This window comes from Podarcis cretensis (assembly GCF_951804945.1).
Source record: "Podarcis cretensis genome assembly, chromosome: 2".
In the NCBI taxonomy this organism is placed as follows: Eukaryota; Metazoa; Chordata; class Lepidosauria; order Squamata; family Lacertidae; genus Podarcis; species Podarcis cretensis.
Window position 1 is genome coordinate 29,822,736 of NC_137171.1, and position 22,241 is coordinate 29,844,976.

The 22,241-nt window shown below is 46.9% G+C and overlaps 2 protein-coding genes across 3 annotated transcripts in view; one reads left to right on the forward strand and one right to left on the reverse strand.

The window, feature by feature from the left end:
• LOC307209943 (uncharacterized protein) overlaps window positions 1-22,241 on the forward strand; it is a 501,253-nt gene that overhangs the window by 210,705 nt on the left and 268,307 nt on the right. The window lies entirely within an intron of this gene.
• On the reverse strand, window positions 958-20,847 carry ENDOV (endonuclease V). 2 transcript variants are annotated; one of them, XM_079965668.1, is made up of 9 exons: window positions 20,720-20,847; window positions 19,029-19,200; window positions 18,339-18,473; window positions 17,057-17,096; window positions 16,046-16,158; window positions 14,882-14,950; window positions 14,250-14,378; window positions 5,827-5,897; window positions 958-2,037 (listed from the first exon to the last, which is right to left on the reverse strand). In XM_079965668.1, the coding sequence occupies exons 1-9, from the start codon at window positions 20,779-20,781 to the stop codon at window positions 2,007-2,009; spliced, it is 822 nt and encodes a 273-aa protein (XP_079821794.1). In that variant the 5' UTR covers window positions 20,782-20,847; the 3' UTR covers window positions 958-2,006. The 2 variants fall into 2 exon arrangements, with proteins under 2 accessions (XP_079821794.1, XP_079821793.1); XM_079965667.1 differs by having other exon boundaries at window positions 5,827-5,973.

The following is a 22,241-nucleotide window of genomic DNA, read 5'->3' on the forward strand; positions in this document are numbered from 1 at the left end:
CAGTAGTTGTTTCCCCTGTTAATACTGAGCAGGGCTGAATGGTTGAGTCTCTACATACACCCTGAGCAACTGTGGACTAATTCCATAAGGCACAACAATTAATGAAATAATGAAACCTATTATTTGGTCTGACTACTAACAGTTCGCTACTATGAACATTTACTTAGATTTAACTAATGCTTTAATATCACGCAAAATAAAGTTAGCTACATAAACATTTTTTATATTAAAAAAACTCATAGGTCTGATGCATTTTTTGGAGTTTCCTGGTCAGGCTCCCGCTAATACGATGCCAGACCAGAGCATGTGACCAAGGCAACATGAATCTTCTTTTTCCAGTTCTGGCTGCCATAAGACCCTGCTGGCCATTGCAAGCCCAACTCTCAAAGGCAAAACACTGTCATCCTTGTGGGCTAAGTAAAGGCTGCTTAACTGAGGCACCCAGCAAGATTCTGCAGCCTGAGCGTAGCCCGGGCCTCCTACAAAACAAGGAGGCAGATTGTTGGCTTCCTCAAGCTACACCCACCCACGGGATACACAGAGTCCTCTCACTATCCATCTGCTGGGACCATCAGGAGTTGGGGATTCAGCATCTGCTCCCAAGGGAGGTGTGAAAGTGGCAGAAACGATCATGCCGGCAGAGCGGAGAGCAGAATGAGCCAGGAGGCTGAGTGACTTGATGTCGCTAGAAAAGCTCAAGCAAAAGGGCGGGAGGTGGGGGGAGAGGAGAGAACACTGCCCAAATGAGTTGAGCCATATTGCTTGGCTAAACTCACAGCCTTTAATGGAATCCCTTCCCTTCCCTTGGAATTCCCATTCCTTGCTGTATTATTTCCCCATTAGCAGCCCTACACAGTCTGGTTTCTTGCTGTAGAATAGAGCACAGGTTCTCGGACGCCTCCTTGTTGGCAAACCGCGTGTGTGTGTGTGTGTGTGTGTGTGAAATACAATCGTTCAGAGATTACCAACAAAGGTTTATTTTCGGCACTTTGAAGATCTCAAATATGACTAAGATCTTACAAACAAAAGCAATGCTTTCTTCCTGACCTGCGTGTGGCTGTGTCAGAAAAGCAGACATACACAGGTGATGCTTTTGCATGCCCACTTCTCAGTTTCCACTCCTTTCGCAGTAGGACTTGGGGCTTCTTCTTCACGCATTGCAAGCTTAAGACAATGCTCTCTAAATGTGTGCATAGAAAAATGTAATATATGGACCTGCCCAAATTTTTATTGAGAGCAACCGGGGTAGAATGCAGTTTCCCAATCAAGGGCTGAACTAGAGGCGATGCAAGTTGTGTGAAAGCAATTTGCCCACAGGGAAGAGGGAGCAGCCTCAAGACCATGAGGAGGAAAGGGACTTGAACTCTGTTGTGGTTCCGAGAAGACCTACTTCTCCAATACAACTATTTGCATTTCTATTAGTGCCAGTGGGAACCTGAGGCTAATCACAACTAGGTTTGCTGTTTGTTCTGATTTAGCACTGAAGAGTGCGTTTTTCAGGGGAAAGCTGTGGGACAATGGTCAAGTGCAAAACTGCTTTCTAGGCACAGGAGAAGTGGAAGTGTAAACAAGCCCTTCCTCCGAAATGCAAATAGCAGCTTTGGGGAAGAGGTGGGACTCTGGTAGGCAAGGAAAGAGTTACACTTCACTCCCAGGGTACCCACAAATGCTGTTCCCATTGCCCCGACACACAGATTTGAAATTTTACCTGTTCCCAGCAGTAGTGCTGTGTACATTTTCTTCTTTTTGCAACTAACATTGCATCTAGTCCAGGCTCTGGTAACCAACAGAGTTTTTCCTGCTACCAAAGGTGAGAAGCAGCCCCGAGATTGCCCCAGCTGTACGACTGGGGGATCAGGGCCACGATGTTGGTGGCACTGAAGCTCCATTGTTCCTTCTGCTGAACGTCTGCACAGGGAAGTCAACAGAAGTAACAGAGCAGCTGGGAGGTCGTTGTGTCACTTGTCCCGGACAAAGAGGTTTCAAAGAACATCCTCAATGCTGCATTAATGTTCAGAATCTGTGTCTTCACTCATCCTAGAGAGGAGAGGAGGTATTAAAAAGAGGGGGAAAGAACGAACATTTCCACGGCTGCCAAACAAATTAGAGTTTTGTTTTTTGGAAAAAAATTCTCATCAACAGCCTTGCTGTTAGCTACTTAATTAGCCAATTTGTGTAACATTTTCAGTATCTCAACAAAAGCCACTATTTGGAGATTACTTATTGACGGGAACAGTTCCTACAGTCACAGGTTTCTGTATTTGTAGGCGGCTGCTGTGATACCTGGAGGAACAGAAGCGGCAGTCCTCAGCTCATTTACTTTCTAGTAAAGCCCCTCAAAATGCAATAGGAATTCTCAGTCAAAGTGCACTGCCTTGCTAAAGAAAAGTGCCCTAAACACCAACCTCCACTTGGGTATTGGGGGGGGGGGCGGACTCAGGCCTTGCAACTTGGCACAGCTCATACTAGACAAGGAGTGACTAAGCTACACCCTGCAGGTCGTGGGCTGCCCTGTCCCCTCACAAAACTCGCCACCACAAGGTTGTATTTTTTTTTAAAAAGCATTATTTATTTTCTGTGTGCGTGCATGAGTCCCCCACTATGAGTCCATGACTGCAAATGTTTTTTCTGGGTCCCTTCTCAATGCGCCCATCTTTTAAAATGGTGGCAGGCATTTGCGGCCCTCTAGGCCTCTCTAGCTATCCCTCAGAACTCTATTTCTCCCTTGTCCTGCTTCGTACTCCAGCTAAAATAAATACTAGAACTCTTGTTAGTATCTCTTCCTTGTCTGGTTGGGGGATAGAGAAGGGGTGTGTGTGTGTAGAAACAAGCCTAATGCACCAGGGTAAAATTTACATTTCCTCATTTTTCTCTCAAGTCCAACCTATCACAGGGATACGGATGGCCCTTGGAAAGTTGCCCAGAAGCGAATGTGGCCCTCAGACTGAAAAATGTTCCTCAACCCTGTTTAAACACATACACATTGCTCTTGAAGGTCCCCTGCTTTGATGCTAAGAGGTTTTTTTTTGCAGGCCCCACAACCTGCCACATTTGACCCAGCCAATATATATTTTTTAATTTTGAAAAAAGCACACACAATGAAGGACGTTTTTCCTTACTGGCCTCCTGCTGTGACACCATGATCTAAAAAGCTTTTTGTGATTCCCCAGGACACTGCGCCCTCCCTACCCCCACTTGTCCTTCAATAAAAAATTAATATGTTTTTTCCTGAACTGAATAATCAATAATGAATGATAAGGCATGATTTAAGACATTGTGGAATAGTTGACGGTAAAGGTTCTCGGAAGGCAGCCTTGAGAACTGCAGGCCTCGCTTGTGGCCTTTTGCATTTAAGCCATTCCCACTTCTGAGATGTAGCCCCCACAAGATCAGCCATAGGGCAGTGTGCCTTGGGTGGTGGGTGTCCCCAACATATCGGAATTGTGCAGAACAGAAGCCCTGGAACTGTATACCCACACCCTCCCGGGCACTAGAGAAATCAGGGCCTAAGCAGAGATGGCATGTGATATTTTTCTTGGTTGGAACAGGATTTCCATCGCGAACGTGTGCTGCTGCCCAGCTTTGACTCTGCAGTGTGAGCCTCGTTGGAAACCTATTACCGGGGCAAACAGCAGCAAGAAAGAGGTGAAATTCAAGGCATCAAAATAGCTTGTACCTTTTGGAAGGTGTGGGCAGAATAAGCACCTACATCTGAGTGTCTTTCCCTTTTTAGGCTAGAATGTGTAAAAGGAGCATAGAACCAAAAGCACCGAGGAATCCATGATCTGGGGGTGGAGAGAATCCACCGCTCATAATAATAAATAATAATAATTTTGTATTTGTACCCTGCCCTTCCCAGTTCAAAAACCGGGCTCAGGGCGGCTAACAACAACTTTAAAACACTTAATTGATGCAACAAAAAACAGCATGAAATACAGTATAAAACATGAATAACAATAAATTCAGAATTCATGTACCTTTCCTGAATCTAGAATAGATCAAGCACAGCGCCATTTGGGGGGTTACACTGAGCAACGCAAACCTGTTAAAAACTTGCAGCCCTGGTAAACACTCCCAGCACATGCACACACACACACACACACATGCAAACACAACTATCATAAAAAGTAGGTGCAGCATGGGACAGGAGGGCACAAGAGCCTTGGCCTGGGGCAGCGCATGCTGGGGGCGTATCCTGCACTCAGCACCCCTTGAGCTGAACAGAGACAACAACAGCTGGGATGGTGGCAGATGGTTCTCAAACCCCAGTGCCCTGAATGAAAGCAGAATCCTGCATGCATCAGGCTCCAAAGGGTAGGAGGGCAATTTGCCAGCTCTCTGCAGAGGGACTTGGCCTGCCTCATCTTCACCTCTTCCATTATCCCGCCTTCAGATAAATGCTAATAGCCTTTCAGGGGGGGCTGACACTTGCACTCACTTAAAACACCTATCACTCCCTCCCTGCCAGGATTACGATCCCTGCTCCTCCAAGAGCTTCAGCCTGAAGGCAACTGTCAGATTACGGAGGGGAAGCATCTCCAAAACAGCTTCCCTGGCTGCCTTTAACCTCCAAGGCAGGGCTTGCATATTATGAATGGAGGTGGTCCCAGGGTCAGTGGACATTCTAGGCTGCAAATGAGTCTAGGGGCAGAAAATGAAGCCACTACAGATAACAGGCAGGTCATAAGTGCAGCGAAAGGACAATAATAAGGACAGCATTAAAAAAAACGATTCTGGTTTATTATTTGGACATAGCACCACATTTGGATTGCAGATCTGGAATGAAGCAGAAATGAACTGGAACGAAAGCAGGTTTTGGGGCAGAGTGGCAAACAGGGCCAGACAAAAACATTTTGCCGCCTGATCCACGGCACCTAATTTCCCCCTCCCCACCATGGTAGGTCAAATGCTTTTTAAAAGTTCTGCTGCACCATTCAGAGATTAATCCCTTTCCTCATCAACTATCCTCCTAAACTCCACCCTCCCCCTCCGAACAGAGCAGATCTGCCCTGGCTGCAAGCCGGAGTGACGTGGGTTGGTTTGTAGGAGCAAAACATCACCTGGGTGACTGCGGATTTAACACAGCATAGAAGATGCAGCAGTCTCAATGCCCAGAGCAGCCAGAGTCCTGCAACTCTGAACTGGAATGGGCAACCTCCAGGCTTGCAGGATCAACTTTGGTTTCGTTACAGGAACCAACTGAAACTGGGTTCAACTTAGTGGCAACAGAAAACCAGGGAACAGGGTAGTGCAGAGCTCACGCTCAGCCCAAGAATTGGTTTTCACTGTGCCAGAAACTGAGCTACACAATCCTGACACACAAAAATCCACTTTCTCCCCAAGCTTTCTTCATCTTTTCAGTAGCCTAACTCATAAGGGCAGGTTGTGCGAAGCATTTTTGCTGTTGCGATTGTAGAAGAAGTGAGAATTGGGAAAGAAACTGTTGGTAAATCTACTGCAGAGCACCCAGACATCTACCTTCTGCCTACCCCATCCGTTTCAGGACTTGCATTTTTCTGCAATACCACCACCGGCTTCTGTTGCATTTGCTCAAAGGACAGCAAATCCTGTGACCTTCTGAAGGCAAATGCGAACCAAACGCATTTCTGCCATGCCCAGCCACGTGATTCCCCAGAGAACACACGGCGCAACACGGTGCTTTGCTGGAAATAGCCTGCTCCCGGAGGCTGTGTGGGCCCTGCGGTCATTTCACCTTGCCAAGTTACCCTAGCTGTCCCTTTAATGCCATTACCGAAGAGCATTAAAAAAGCAGATTGCCCGAAGGGGATGCGCGGCCACGCATCCCACCCAATCGCCCACACCTACCTCTCTGGCTGAGGTGATGCAGAGACGGCTTCCAAATGTTTCCGGATGTACTCTCTGGATCTTATGTCGGCCTGGAATCAGGGCAGAAAACAGGGGGGGAGGACAGTTTGTTTTGGCTGGCTGATGTCTGCAGTTGTATCTGAGGAGCTTGTGATGGGACGAGAGGGAATAAATAACACCTAATGATCAAGGAAGAAGAAACGCCCAAAGCCCAGTCCTGCCCATGCTTAGGCCATTCATCTGAGGAACATTTTCTGGACTGACCTCCCACCCAACAACTCACCACAAGGCCTCTCTATTAATTCCAGGCTGTGCTCCAATCTAGCTCAAGTAATTAGGCAGCAAAACACATCCCTGGCACCCGTCTACGGCCATGGGTGCCATTTTATTATTATTATTTTTACAGAACGGGCATTGAAATCAAGGAACAAATCCAGAGGCCTTGTAGAAGGGTCAGGCTACCCTGCGCCCACTTAGCCTTGGGTGTTTCCACTCTGGAAGCCATCTTTCTCATTGTCACTTCCGACCTGACCCCTTCTAAAAGTTAAAATGATGGGGATTTGACCTTCTGCATGCACAGAATGCAGAAGACCCTGATGTTGGGGAAAATGGAGGGCACAAGGAGAAGGGGACAACAGAGGACGAGATGGTTGGATAGTGGTCTCGAAGCTACCAGCATGAGTTTGACCAAACTGCGGGAGGCAGTGGAAGACAGGAGTGCCTGGCGTGCTCTGGTCCATGGGGTCACGAAGAGTTGGACACGGCTAAACGACTAAACAACAACAACAACAACAACAACAACAACAACAACAATGCACAGAATGTACTTTGCAGGCATGAGCTACTGTGAGCCTTCCCTAATCCATGTCTTGATTCAATGGGAAGTGCCTTCTGAATAACTTGGAGAAAATGGTCTTCTATACCTATGAGTTGTTCAGCAGGTTATAGATTTCCCAAAGGCTATTCAAGCAGTTACTTCTAGGCTATGAATATATTGTATGTGAGCATGTGCATGTATGTATGTGAGAGTTTTTGACTGATTCGCCGGCTCAAACAGCAGGTGTGCCAGTTCAGTGTTCAGAACGAAGTGATGTGAGCAGGCGCATGCTGCCAAAATGGCTGAGCTGAGTGAAATAGCAGAGAGCCAGTGGGACAAAATTCTCATCACTGGTTGTCTCATGCTTCCTTGGGAAACATATTTCACTAGGCTTCCCAGGGGAATCACTTCCTAATTCTAGAACAAGCCAATACTTGGTGGAGGATTTGTGGTTTGGCTGGGTTTATTGATATATATATATATATATATATATATATATATATGAAAAAAATTATAGATTGCTTACTCAGAAAAATATTTAAGTGGTGTATATAAAATAATTGTCAATAATTACAGCAATGCTTTTAAAAACAAATATACCTGACAGCGAGACCAGGGCTGCAATGGGATCCCCAGCTTTCCTCAATGGAAAGATTTAGGAACCCATGAGGTCCAATAAACCTCCAAGGACGAACCATCTGAATGGGCTCATCACCCTTGCAGGGGAAATTGCTGCCACTAACTAAGAGCTCACCAGATGGTAGACAATAAAAACGTCCCACAACCCACCCTTCCCAATTTCTGTTTGACCACTTCTCACACCACTTGGGGCAAAGACTTGGTGTGTTTGACCAGCAGTTATTTGAGATAGTCCCTGTGCCAGGGCTGAGAATGGGGTGGAGGGTTTATCATTTCCTGTGGTTGGTCAGCCAGGATTCAGAACAGATCTCACCAGGCCACCTTAGGCCTGCACACAAGTCTCCAGCCCCTCTGAATTTCCATTGGCCTTTGCCAGGGCTTAGAGGCGCCTATTGTAACTTGCATGGTACAGCTCAGACTCTCCCTGCCATGCCTACAGTTATCTGAGGAAGGTCTCATTTCGTGCCATGAGCCAGCAGAAGGCCTGGGGCACAATATACCCCAATATGCATGCCCTAGATCTCCCAAGCCTGCACGTTGTAAAGTGAATCCATGGGGGCAGCAAGGGAAGGGCTCCATTTGCAATGCTTAGGCCTGATGTACGACAAGGCTGCATTTTGTCTCCCTGCTTATTTAACTTATATGCAGAATTCATCATGCGAAAGGCTGGGCTGGATGAATCCCTAGCCGGAATTAAGATTGCCGGAAGAAATATCAACAACCTCAGATATGCAGATGACACAACCTTGATGGCAGAAAGTGAGGAGGAATTAAAGAACCTTTTATTGAGGGTGAAAGAGGAGAGTGCAAAATATGGTCTGAAGCTCAACATCAAAAAAACGAAGATCATGGCTACTGGTCCCATCACCTCCTGGCAAATAGAAGGGGAAGAAATGGAGGCAGTGAGAGATTTTACTTTCTTGGGCTCCATGATCACTGCAGATGGTGACAGCAGCCACGAAATTAAAAGACGCCTGCTTCTTGGGAGAAGGGCAATGACAGGCCTAGACAGCATCTTGAGAAGTAGAGACATAACCTTGCCAACAAAGGTCCGTATAGTTAAAGCTATGGTTTTCCCAGTAGTGATGTATGGAAGTGAGAGCTGGACCATAAAGAAGGCTGATCGCCGAAGAATTGATGCTTTTGAATTATGGTGCTGGAGGAGACTCTTGAGAGTCCCATGGACTGCAAGAAGATCAAACCTCTCCATTCTGAAGGAAATCAGCCCTGAGTGCTCACTGGAAGGACAGATTGTGAAGCTGAGGCTCCAATACTTTGGCCACCTCATGAGAAGAGAAGACTCCCTGGAGAAGACCCTGATGTTGGGAAAGATGGAGGGCACAAGGAGAAGGGGGCGACAGAGGATGAGATGGTTGGATAGTGTTTTCGAGGTTACCAGCATGAGTCTGACCAAGCTGCGGGGGGCAGTGGAGGACAGGAGTGCCTGGCGTTCTCTGGTCCATGGGGTCACGAAGAGTCGGACACGACTAAACGACTAAACAACAACAAACAACAACACAAGCCAATACCCAGTTTCACCATCTTCCAGGCTTCCCAAATATCACAGAATAATCTGCCTCCCCAACCCCTATCACTTGGGATCGAGTTTCTGCAGCACTCCGCAGGACAAAGTTGGTTTGCCCATATTTGGACAGGTTAACTTTCTTTTTGTTGTTATTAACCACTGGTTTTCGTTAACTATTTCAAACCAATACATGGCATTCAGCCGTCGTCCTTCTTCTCCCCCACACATAGTGCAGCTGCTCCTATTAAAGCATCCCCAGTAGAGTCTTCCTCCCATCACCTTGGCAGTTGGGGGTCCCCAGCAGCCAGCCAGGCTCCTTGCCCTCTGCAGAGACAGCTCCTCCTGTCCCCTAGCTAGGAATCTTTCCCTCTCCTCCGTGTAGCTACACAGTTGTCCAGCACACCCTCAAGCCTCTTCTCCTCTTTTGCCCAAGGCAAAGCTGCCCCCCCACTTTCACTGGGGAATGCTAAAAATGAAGATTTCCTCTTCTCCCCCTATAACTGGCTAATATTCTTTAATACCACTGCAGCTCAACTAATGCCTTTGAAGAGAGAGAAGCTTACATTTTTACGCAGAGGCAGTGTTAGTCTTTGTATGCAATGGGAACTGTGGTCAAAAATGACATGGCTGATTGTATCAGGCCCTCAGCCCAATTGCTTCTTAGGTCTCACAGTTCCATTAGAGCTTGTCAGGTCCATACTGAGACAGGATGCCTGTACATTTAATAAGAGTTAGATTAAGAGGCACAAGTAGGGGGATTTCTCAAGGTGCTGCTTTTCAATGCCTGCCGGCTACCAGCATCCCTCACCATTGGGAAGGTTCATTAGGACAAACTTTGAGACTCCTTCTCCTACACTTTCCCACCAAAATTATTCCCCATCAATCAGCTCCATACCAGAATTCCCTTCGGGACAAGGGAATCTAGATGGCTCAAACAAGTAAGTTGTGTTGTATGCTACAGTAGAAGCTAAAAGCTGCCCTGTTCTTCCAAAATAAAGCCATGCATTTGGAGTGAAAATGAAAAATGGCTCTGGGTGGAACTGTTTCGCTGGAGGAATTTCTCTCATCTTACACCCATCTGACAAATAACTCTTGCTTCTTTGATTAAAAAGTTGGCTTTGCAATGAAATTCACGACCAGGGACTTCCAGTCCCTAGTGGCCCAAATGGGTTCATAACCAGGGGATTTAAATGCATTCCAGTATATTTCAATAGAACATGGGGCATTTCATTTCTAGTTTATCAAGTGTTACAATAACTGGTAGCAGCATCAAGAGCTACCTTCATTTCACTTTTGGTAGCCTGGGTTTGGGAGACACTCCCAAAGCAACTTTATCTGATGCATCATTAAGTGTCCTTTTATATTGCAAAAAAAGTCTTGCCAGTCTTCACTCCTAGCACTGTGCTAAGAGTCAGCTTAACCCGGCTTATTAAACCAAGAGGCTAATCAATAAGATGGATCATGTTGCCTTAATAATCCCCCCAGATCACACCTATTTTTGGAATAGACTAGCTGCAGCAGCAGCATTAGGGGCTGGAGGTTATGCCGGGAGTATTTTGGGAAGAGATTTGGGCATATCAGCCCAGGGCATGGTTGGAGACTGTGGAGCATAGAAGTTCTGTTGCCACTGGACTAGAGTCTGTTTCATTCCAGTGCTGGGAAGCATGGAAAGAAGGGCCTAAAATTACACAGCAAGCTTTCCTCCTGCCCTTTTTTGGACAGGGGACTTTCTCCTGTGTAGTAGTGAGAGCAGGGGTAGGGGTGAAGCAGCCCACCATGACTAGAGGGTTGTGAGATGTGGGGCACACTGCAGCAATCAAACAGAAGAACTGGAGCAGTTTTTCTTTTCAAATATACATTGGAATGAGCTCCATTCTCAAGTGCACACAAAACCTTGGATCACTGAACACTTGGTGACTTGGAAACGCAAACCGATAACACAGAAAGGCCTTATGTTTGTGCTGATGTGGTGCAGCACAAGCATTTTTCTCTCTCCCTCTCGTTCCCTCCCTCTGATGCTTGAACTATTATGGCTTCTTAGGCAATGCTGTAGCCAATAAATGATGAGCATGTGCATGTTCGTGCGAAGCAACCACAGATCAAGAGGGAGCCCCAACTACGCACACTCCACCAACTAAGAAACGTTCCCTGTGGTTTTGGTAGCTGGGCCCTGCTACAGAGAAGGGAAAAGCCGCTTCTCCTGAACTTTTTCCTACCTTGCAGTCAGCAAAGGCACAGGCTATTGGCATGTCTGATTGCCCACGCACCACTCTACAATCTCCCGCTGATCAAGTGCAGCCTCCAGGTTAAGAAAGGTGGTCTAGCACTGCCACCTTCTGGCTGTATTCTCAACTGGTAGCTTCTGCAGACCCTCTTGCAGTGTCCTGAGCCAGAGGCAGCACCGCAGTCTGGTGATGTGAGCAATGCCGCTAGAGCTATTCAGCCAGCCAGCGCACAGCCTCTCAAAGGGGCTGCAGCTGGCAACGCATTTTCATGTCAAGAAAAGGGAGGCCTTAGGAAGGAGGTGGACAATTTAGCCTACTCCTTTTATCCTCGTGTTCGCCATTTAAGTCTGCTGATGTGCAGGTTTGCCAGTTATTCGTGGGCAATCTCCACCTGCATCGTAGTATATCATGCAGTGATATCAAATCCTGCACTCCAGGAACACCCAGGCGTGAAATTCGGATGGGAGACTTCATCCACCTATAGTTGGGCACCCTATAATTTTCTCAGTAAAAGCAAATTGACAGAGGGGTGACAGGAGAAAATGTTATTGGCTAGGACAGTGGTGTCCAAACTTTTTTCAAAGAGGGCCAGATTTGATGAAGTGAAGGTCCGTGAGGGCCGACCAAAGCGCCAACCAAAGTTGTTGAGTTTTTTTAGCATTGAAGGATTGAAGTTGTTGAGCTTTTTTATGATTTTTACCTCATAGTTGCTGAGTTTTTTTAGGATTAAAGTTGCTGAGTTTTTTTAGGATTTTTACCTCATAGTTGTTGAGTTTTTTTAGAATTGAAGTTGTTGAGGTTTTCTTGGGATTTTACCCCAGGAAGTAAACTGCCACAGGGGCCAGATTGAACCAACCCGCGAGCCGGATTAGGCCCCTGAAACGGACTTTGGACATGCCTGGGCTAGGATATTTGCAAAAATCTTAACTATCCAGTGCATTCCTAAAAAGGGAACATCTCTTGGGAATGGTGTTTCATGATTTGCTAAGCAGTTATGGATGGAGCCAGCCCCAAGGCAATTCCTAGTAAACAAATCCCATAATAAAAAGCAGCCTGCTAAAAGAGCATGCACATATATGCTTGGAAAGTGGAAGGAACAGCCAGTGTGATGGATCTGCCCAGAGTGCTGGATCTGGCCCATGTCATATGTAATGCATGCATGGGCATGGCTTAGCTAAAATGGCCTCACAAAACAAAATGGAGAGCATTGGTAGGTCCAATTCGGCTTGTGGGGTGGCGATTCCCCACCTTGGAGGTTGTGAAGGAATTGAACCTTGCTTTTATGAAATGCTGTATACTATCTCGTACATCCATTTGGGGATTAGAAGGTGAACTTGTGCAGCCTGACAGGAGAAAATGAAGATATAAAGTGGGGGCAGGTAAACAAAGTTTTGGGTTTTTATTAAGCATTTAGAATACAGTGGTACCTCGGGTTAAGAACTTAATTCGTTCCGGAGGTCCGTTCTTAACCTGAAACTGTTCTTAACCTGAGGTACCACTTTAGCTATTGGGGCCTCCCGCTGCCGCCACGCTACCACCGCGCGATTTCTGTTCTCATCCTGAGATAAAGTTCTTAACCCGAGGTACTACTTCCGAGTTAGCGGAGTCTGTAACCTGAAGTGTCTGTAACCCAAAGCGTTTGTAACCCAAGGTACCACTGTAGTTTGGAGGTGGGCAGGCCAAGATGGGTCTCAGTGTGATAAGAAAAGGCTTTGTGAGAATAAGTGAGAACCAGCTCTAGTGCATGTAATGTGAGAAGAGGAAAAGAGGATCACATTTTAATCTATTTGGATATTTTGCTCCATTGGGGAATATACTGCTTTTCTGTAACTTTTCCTTGTAATACCTTTTCTTTAAAACACCATATTTTTTCCCATCCAATCTTAGTCATTTCCTTTTGCTTTTTCATAAACCTGGGGGGGGGGTTGTCTAAGCTGATTGCAAACAGCCTCCTACCTGGGAGCCATAAACTTTGCACTACCTTGAGAAGTTTCAGGGAGACCCCGGGGGAGAGTTTAAGCCTGATTTAAGGCAGCCTTGTAAGTTTAAGGCAGTCTTGTAAAAAAAGATAGAAAGAAAAAGTTCCCCTACTTTACCTGGTGTTTACCAGCAAGTTATTTAAAAGGGAAGAATCGGCTGAGCAGAGGATTAAACTCTGTGTTAGCCAGGAAGACCCTCCCCTTAGTTGGCACAGGGCCCAGAGGCTGGCTAGCTGGCAGGTGGCCGGCGGCCATGACAGGTGTAATTTGCTGGTGGTCACATGCCGGGAGTGGGCAGGGTAGTAGTCAGCAGTGGATGAGGCCAGAGCTAAAAGTGGTCCATAACAACAACAATTTTATAATTTATCCCCCCCACCCACCCATCTGGCTGGGTTGCCATGCCACTCCTTGTGTCTGCCACCCCATCCCTCTCTGTCTCTCTGCTAATCCTGCTAAAGAAGAGACAGATTGCTCTTGCCCAAGTTCTGAGTGCTTTGGCAATTTAGGCCAAAACCAGCAGGTTACCTCCCCCTGTTATGGAGGACAGATCTTCAATGGCTATCACCAGCCAAGATACCTGTAATGGTTCTAGGGGGTTGCTCGTGCGTAAGTCGTCGCCACACCTGGCTGAGTTACCTGGGTGAACCCTTTCTGTCCGGACAGCCACCCATCCGTGGCTGTCTCAATCGCTGGCAGAATCCGTCAGTGGGCGTTTCTTAAACTTCTTCCAGCAAAGAAGTTCTTTGACGCCAAGTCTCCTCCTACTCTCCCTGCGCGGAAGTCTTCTGCGCAGAGAGGGTGTGGGCAGCAGAGTACCCGTGCTCTCCCCACCTGTCTCCGGTGAAGAGTCCTGGAGCCTTCTCTCCGATTCCCCCATCTGCCCCCCTTCACCCCTGGTGTTACGCTGATTTCCTTCCCCAGCAGATGGGCTGCTTCTCTCCCTGCTGGGACCCTCTCCGTCATCGCCCTGGAGCCTTCCCTTCGCCTCTGGCTCCGATGGCAGTTCCCTGACAATACCTAAATTGAAGGCTTCACATATAGAGGACATATGCAACCTCAGAATACAAGACGCTGAGGACAAACAACAGGACGATGGTCATCGCCGTGTTTGCAACCTTCTAGCAGCCATCAGGTCAACCACCACTGGAAGCACTAGCCTACAACTGACATGGCAAATCAGCTGGTCCCTTGGCCTGAGGCTGCCAGCACCACCCTTCCACCTGAAATCCTGTTCTCACCTGCCGGATGGGCTCAGGAATCCGATACCTGCAGCAGGAGTGCACTAACTGCACAGCGGACAGAAGGCTCATCTTGTGGCCCACAGAGATGTACACGGGTTTGGTGCTCTTGGCGTAGCTGCGCAAAGCCTAGGGCAGATTTAAAAACAAATGAACAAAAGATGGCATAAGTGACAATGAGTTGGGAGCAAAAGCCAGAGCAACTGGAGCCAGTTCAGAGCTCATTGTTGCCAGATGGAGGAGGAGAATAATAATAATAATAATAATAATAATAATAATAATAATAATAGTAATAGTAATAATAATAGTTGTATGATCTATGCCCTACTCATCTGGCTGGGTTTTATTTGCTTCCAGCAAAATACTTTTTGAACATAAAAAACTTCCTGATGCAGGGCTGCCTTCAGATGTCTTCTAAAAGTTGCGTAGTTCTTTATCTCCTTGACATCTGATGGGAGGGCGTTCCACAGGGAGGGTGCCACTACCATGAAGGCCCTCTGCCTGGTTCAAGTACAGGCAAAGGATCCACCAGGGCCTACTCCCCATCTACCTCATGACGCCCTTGGCAGGGGCTCAGTGCTTCCAACTCTGCTCACTATCAATAGTGCTCCTCTCTGCACCCCAGTACTTACCATACCCAAGATTTTCCCTGAAGTACTCAGTAGGGGGAATGTGTCTCCTCCTGCCTGAAGGTCTTGGATCTAGAATACAATAGGTTTGCTGCAGCTGAAACGAGTTATAAACTTGATCAACGTGAGGTGACTTCCTAGAATTCCTCCTGCTTTAAGAGGTTGGGATCCAACAACCTAATACCCCTCCACCCCCACCCCTACACATACATACAAACAAGCCACACTGCAAGCAACTGAACGCAAGCAACCAAGCTTAGGACCCCATATCTCTTGCCTTATCAATAAAAATAAATATATACATAAACGAAGGACCTACCCACGTGATGGTGAGACACAAATCCCTACACTAACAATAGGCAACAGAACGAAAGAACAATACCCCCATTTCTCTCCCCACCTCTTCCTTCCCCCCACCCCCAACTGCAAGATGTCTATGACAAAATTGTCTCTCACTAAATGTAAATGGACTGTGAAAAAGACTATGAATGGAAAGAGGTTGGGATCACACTTGTCAGGCATTTCCTTTGCTAGTATCTGTTCAGTCCTGCAGCTCTGTACAGCAAGTCCCTGAAGGAAGTATCTGGGGCAGGAGTAGCTTGGGTGGAATTCTCTCTTGCAGGGATCACGCCACGCAAAGAGGAGTGACTTCCCTTTTGGGGCCACTTCACTGTGCGTAAAACGCATTACACTTACCCATAAGACCATTCTCAGGTGCATGCAGCAAATGCATGTCTATGCACAAACATGTCAGGAATCCAAGATTGGCTGTGGTTCCCTGACACAGTGCATGTAGGTCAATGCATCCATTCTAATGGAATACACACACACACACACACACACACACACACACACACAGACGTACATAGTTGGAACTGTAACTGCAGTGCAGAGAAACCAGCAAAATCTTCTACAATTCCTACAAGAGGCTCACTTGATGTACGATTCATAGAAAGCTTCCTTACACTGAGCCAGAGAATTTGTCCCTCTAGTTTGTTTATAACACTGGCCGGCAGCAGCTCTCCAGGGTTTCAAACAGGGATATATATCCTAGCCCTTCCTGGAAATGTTGGGGGTTCACCCTGAGCCCTCTGCTCCACCACTGATCTACGAACCTTCCTGATGGCTGTTCGGAACGTGAGCTCAGAATTGCTATCCTGGACTTACCTGTTCCTTGTGCAGCTCGTCATTGGCCAAACCATCAACCTGCAGGAGGTTTTTGGCTACACCAACGCAGGGGAGGCCTGTGAGCACACCGAGATGGCAGGCAATGCCGAAGCCTGCCGAAGGAAAAGTGGGAAGAAGACGCTGAAGCAAAGAAGGCAGGGAGAGAGCTTTCCGACTTGCTGTGGGTCTCTTTATGACGTTGCGAGATCCAAACTGCCAAAGGAAAGCTAAAGCATGCCAGAAGAGGCAAGCCTACAAATTTTTGCAAGGAGCTGGACCCAGGGTCAGGGGTCAGCATCAACAGGGTACCCGTGGAGGCCCCCACCCAGTTGTGGGGCTGGTGCTCCTCTCCCATCTTGCTGCTGCTCCTTCACCTGCTCTCAAGCATGCAAGCAGTGATAAGAGCAGCCTTTGGGTCCAGACTCCAGAGGGAGAGGGTGAGTGAGGGGACAGTGGCAAGGAATGTCATGTGACAAAGACACATGAGAGCAGAAGCAGCAAAGCAGGCTGGGAAGTGCTGGGACTGCACAATCATTTGGACCTACTAAAATTATTCAGGTCTAACTGCTAACTGTTGAGTCACTCTGACATGTGACTCATTCTCCTTATAAGTAGCAGCCATTTTCTCTCTGTGTTCTCAGTAAGATTTCAGTCAGAGTCAGTCTGCCTCAGTTGTGAGCAGAGTCAGTATGTAATTTCAGTCAAACTGTTTATGAAGAAGTTTATTTTAACTCAGTAAAGCTCTTATTCTTTCACTTAAAAACTCTGCATTATTAACTTACGCTGCGTGTCAAGGAAGTGGTCTGCCCGCTTTGAGTGGGGTGTTTGTGTGAGAGAGGGTGTAAACTGAGGGCGTCTTTCCCAAGGGCACTGTAAAAGATGGAAGCCAGCACTGGAGAGAAGCTCCCCATGCTGGCATCTCTAGAACTCCCAGGCGCAATGGCAGACCAACCAAATATGGAAGGGAAATCCGATTGTTGCTAGACTAAAAAGCCAATTCAAGAGTCTTACCTCTGTGGTGGAGAATGCCATTTCCATCTACGAGCAGGACCTAGAAAAGCCACAAAGAGGGACGTAAGTGACAGGTGAAGTAGAGTGGGAGACGTTTGCAATAAGTGAAGGTGTGTGTGTGTGAGAGAGAATGCACCCACATATTCACACCATCTTCCCCCAATGCTGAAAGAGATGAGATGCAATTACAAAGCCATACCCCAGGAATTCCTCATTGAGGACGTAGAGCTGCAGGGGTAGGAAGTGAGTAATGCACACAATTCCCTCACTTCAAGTTCAGAAGGAACATGTGACAGACAGAGTGCCTGTTCCTCAGGCCTCACCATCCTTTTGGTTCCAAATATTCCTCTCCAGTCTTATCTCTTTTGTGAGAGAATTCCTGTAGCAGTTGTGGATGACTCCACATACGCTGTTTTAGAGATCACTTGGATCCCTTTGGCATGTGCTCAGAGGTGCAGCAGCTCCTTGCTTCCCTGCACATGCTTCAATGGGAAGTGTAGCAGGAGAAATGTGCTGAGCAGGTAAACAGACAGGTGTGGGTGGCAGTGGCACCTGGCTGGCTACTGCTGCATTGCTCAGATCTAGCAAAGCTCGCTTAAGTCCCACTGATTTCACTGCGTTGACTGCAAAAGCATGATTAAGTCTGGATCCAAGTTATTATTCTTACTTGTTGCTAAAAGCGACTGTGTTTTGTTTTTTTTAAAAAAAAAGGATTACAACTCAGCCTTAAAAGGATCTTAACCAAATATTAAAACAGGAGCACGTAAAATCAAATCAGAGCAAGACTAAATCAGGAGCAACAAATCCTGATTTAGCAATCTGCATTCATTTATAGATGCTGTATAAATAAGCATAGGTGGCATCCCTCTTTTTTTGCACAGATGCCTTGTGGGGCTGGTAGCCTGGTGAGCTCTCCTGTGAAGCAGATGTTGGCACAAAACTGTTATGCAGAAAAGATGTCCTTAGTGGCAATTTCCCACAAAGAAAAGAGAAAAGCAGCCGCTGATACCAATAGGGAACCTTCCACATTCAGAACCAGTATGCTACCTGCTTAGAAGACATTTCAGCATGTAAGCAATATATAAATTAATTGGCATGATGATGATGATGATGATGATGATGATGATAGAATATCAGCTTCTGGGGAGCCACAGTAGGAGAGGGCTTTCTAGCCCTACTTGTGAGCTTGTTGGAGGGATCTTGTTGGCCACTGCAGGAAAGAAAATATTCTGGACTAGATGGACTCTTGGTCTGATTGAGCAGAGGGCAGGAAATATCACACCTGGGGCCTGAGACCAGGCTCTTTTCGCTCTAGCCGCTGCAGGGCCTCCACAAGAAAAGGGACTTCTCTGAAGGCCAGGAAACCTGCCACGTATGGGGCATTCACAGCTACCATGCAACAGTCTTCATACAGGACCTAAAAAGATTGAGGGAGAATGCAGAGTGAAATATTTCCTTGTGGAGTAACTCACTCAGCAGAATGAGCAAGAGTGGCTAACCACATTCTCAAGCAAGTGAAGTAATATGCACAGATTACCATCTTAGCATCCTCATAAGTCTATAGCAGGCATAGGCAAACTCGGCCCTCCAGATGTTTTCGGACTACAACTCTCATCATCCCTAGCTAACAGGATCAGTGGTCAGGGATGATGGGAATAGTAGTCCCAAAACATCTGCAGGACCGAGTTTGCCTATGCCTGGTCTATAGTGATCAAGCGATCATAATTTGGCAGAAACTCCCCAAACTCACATGTCTTGTTGAATTACTCCTGAACTGCTGCCATAATACTATCCTCAGCCTTCAAATGCCTGAAGACAAACAGAACTACTAATTTAAAGTTACTCAGGCAGCAACTAAGAATACTGTAACATTTGACATTTAATTATCCTTTTCTATGCTAGATCTACCAGAACTTGAAGATCCCTTCCTTCTGTTGTCAACCTTAAAACCTGGGAGATCTCTGATGGTTACCTCAAGGTCTGGGTAGCTGAGCACCACCAGTGAAGCACAGGCACTTGTGTCATCTCCTTTGATGTAAGACAGGTCCACTCCTCCAACTCTCTCCAGGCCAGCAAAGGAGGGGTTGCTTTGCCACTCTTGGGTGTCCTGGTCAATTACATCTGCCTTCAGCTGTGCTTGATCACTATGAAACATAATAGAACTAGGTAGCATCTGTTTGTTTCCAGCACCAGAACAGGCCAGGAACAGACAATTTTCAGTGTGTTGGGGGAGTATGATAGAAGCATCATTGCTCACTGTTATCCCTTGACTGCCTCTGGTTCAAATGTTCTGCAGGTTTGTGTAGCCTTTTGAAATCCTGCACAATCTGTTTAACCCTGAGATAGCGGTGGGACAATAAATGTATACACCAATGATGCCTCCACCATACAAATTAGCTCTTTTTAAAAAACTCAAACATCTTCTCTGTCTCCAGACTAATAAGAATATACAGTACAGGAGACCTTTGTTGGCTCAGAATGCTTATGAAACCAACTCATTTTGCTTCAACACATGTGTCTTTCCACAAATACAAAAACATCTCTCTCCAACCCCCGCAGACAAATTAAGGACTAAAGTATACCTTTATCTTTTAATTGTGTGGGCGGGAGATGGTGGGAGACAGTGGTCTGCTTTTGTTGTTTTCCATCTCAGGGAATGCATATTCACATTTGGAACAACACATAAGCAGACAAACCATTCTGCTTTCAAATATATATATCCGTACCTTTCATTGTAAATTTACTATCTGGAGTCAATCCTTCAAAGTTTCTCCACCCGCTGTCTCACCAGTGACCCTGCAAAGCCAAATTCAGGGCTGGGAAATCTTTGGCGCTCCAATGCTGTTGTACTCCAATTCCCATCAACCCCCAGCCAGTACAGCCAATTGCTAGGCTTGATGGGAGTTGTAATCCAGCCCAAAGGTATCAGATTTAGGAAAGCTGGCAAGATTAGGTAACCTGAACTTTTTGCCCTACGGAGTGTTGTGAAACACAGCGGTCCAAACCCAACCAACTTCTTTTGGTAAGGTTTATCAGGCACCTTGTAACTTTTATTCAGCCCAACAGCAGGAGGCACTAATCCTGCAATCCTAAATTCATTTGGCTGGGGAATCAGACCAATTTAAGTCAGTGGGTCCTGCTGCTAATGAGACACGTGTAGGACTGCACTGCAGGAGTGGGCTGTTTATTGACCAGCAAAGATAGCGCTAAGGCTCAAATCCTAAGCAGGCTCCCTCGGAATCGATGGCGCTGGCTTCCCAGTAAACCAACCAGCTTCTGGTCGCGCTGTTAAGGTTTTTACTCCTCGGGGCGAGAAGGTGTTTTGTTGCTGCTAGGCGAGAAACGTTGACTAGTTCCTGGCTCCCAAACGCAACGGTCCCTTGAGGCACTGCAGCGTTAGGAAAGGCATTTTATAACCATGCAAAAGGGAGCTAAAAACGACGTGCGCGTGAGCAGTCCGGGTGGCGCGCTCGTCGCCGGGAGACAATTAGGTAAGCCTGTGAAATAGCAAGGACTGCAGCAGTTAAGCCCAGGAGGTGGCGCGCGAGCGAGCCGCAGCCTCAGCCGCCCGGAAAGCACAATGCAAACCCCGCAGCCCCCAGCGATAGCGCGCTCCCGCTTGCCGCCTTGGAAGACAGACTTGACGTCTCCGCTGCAGTTTACCGTTCCCAGGCGCGCAACGTCTCCTCCGCCACCCGCGCCTCGGATTCAGCCCTGTCCGCCATTCCAGCCGGACCTCCCGCCTTACTACTTCCTGGGCTGCTCCTGCACTGATCACGCCCCCACCGAGCGGACCCAAGGGCGCTCGCTCTCCCTGCACTGCAGTTCAGTGATGGAAAGGAGCGCACGCGTCCCGGGATAGGGAAAGGCGCGCCTTAGGGTTGGAAAGGGCAACTTCTGCTGATTGGGTTGCCACCTTTGTTGTGGAAAAATACATACAGGGCATGGCAAGGAGATTGGGTGGGGGTTCTCCCCCCCCCTGAAGTGACTTCAAAGCAGTGCCGCATTTATGTAGAAGCTAAACAAGGTGTAGCTTGTGGCCCCACAAAAATTTAAAGGGGAAAAAAACCCTTAATTTACATTTCCAAAACACAAAAAACAAATAAAATAAAACCCACATCCAGCAACAGCGTTTTGTGTTGTGTAGCTCCTATGATGTAAGTAATGGGCCCCGCCTGCTCCCTAAAGTATCACTGGTTTGCTCATTTCTTTATATAGGGTGCCTACATTCTGCATGGGCTGGTTGCATGGCAATACAGTGGTACCTCTGGTTAGACTCTGCTAACCCAGAAATAGTACCTTGGGTTAAGAACTTTGCTTCAGGATGAGAACGGAAATCGCGTGGCAGTGGGAGGCCCCATTAGCTAGAGTGGTACCTCAGGTTAGGAAGTTTCAGGTTAAGAACGGACCTCCGGAACAAATTAAGTTCTTAACCAGAGGTACCACTGTATGTGCAAATGACTTTAGATACCTATTAGGTCCATCAATTACCATATAGCATAAATTCAACACAAAAAAACAGCAACAATTTGTTGACAAAGGGCAGCTGGACATATAAAGGGCCCCATTACCTTTCAGTAGCTTAGGGCCTCATCAAACCTAAATCTGGCCCTGCTTCAAAGCAACCCATTACAATCTATTGCAGCCTAACAGGATTGCCCCTCTGGAATTCCTGTCTGCCACACACACACAAATTCGTAACACCGTCTATGCCCAGAGCTTCTGTTGTAAAAATATTGAACTTCTCCTTTCCCTTGCAGAAGGTGCATGCAAGGAGCCCATATAGAGATCGTTGATGTTCCCTATCAGTCGGAGAATGAACAGAGACCAACCAAAGATAGGATAAAGCAAAGCGGCTAGTAAGCCTGATCTTTATTGTCAGGAAAATGAGCTGTTAAAAGAAGGTCCTCGCTCGCAAAAGTGTAGGGTGGAGAACTCCAAAATGAATGAACCTTTAGGTCATTGAATTTAGAATTTTCATGCTGAGCAGATAATCAGCCAATAATGTATTGAAGAGATGTCCCTCTTCTGTGTAGAAAAGCATCTCAGGCCTCCCATATTGATTAATAATTGGGAAACGCTTATGCTGATTTGCTTTTGAATTGCAAGTTTATAGAAAACCTCACCCCTGCCAACCCAAGAAATAATGGTGTAAGTAGAGATCTGCTGTAAGTAACAAGGAACA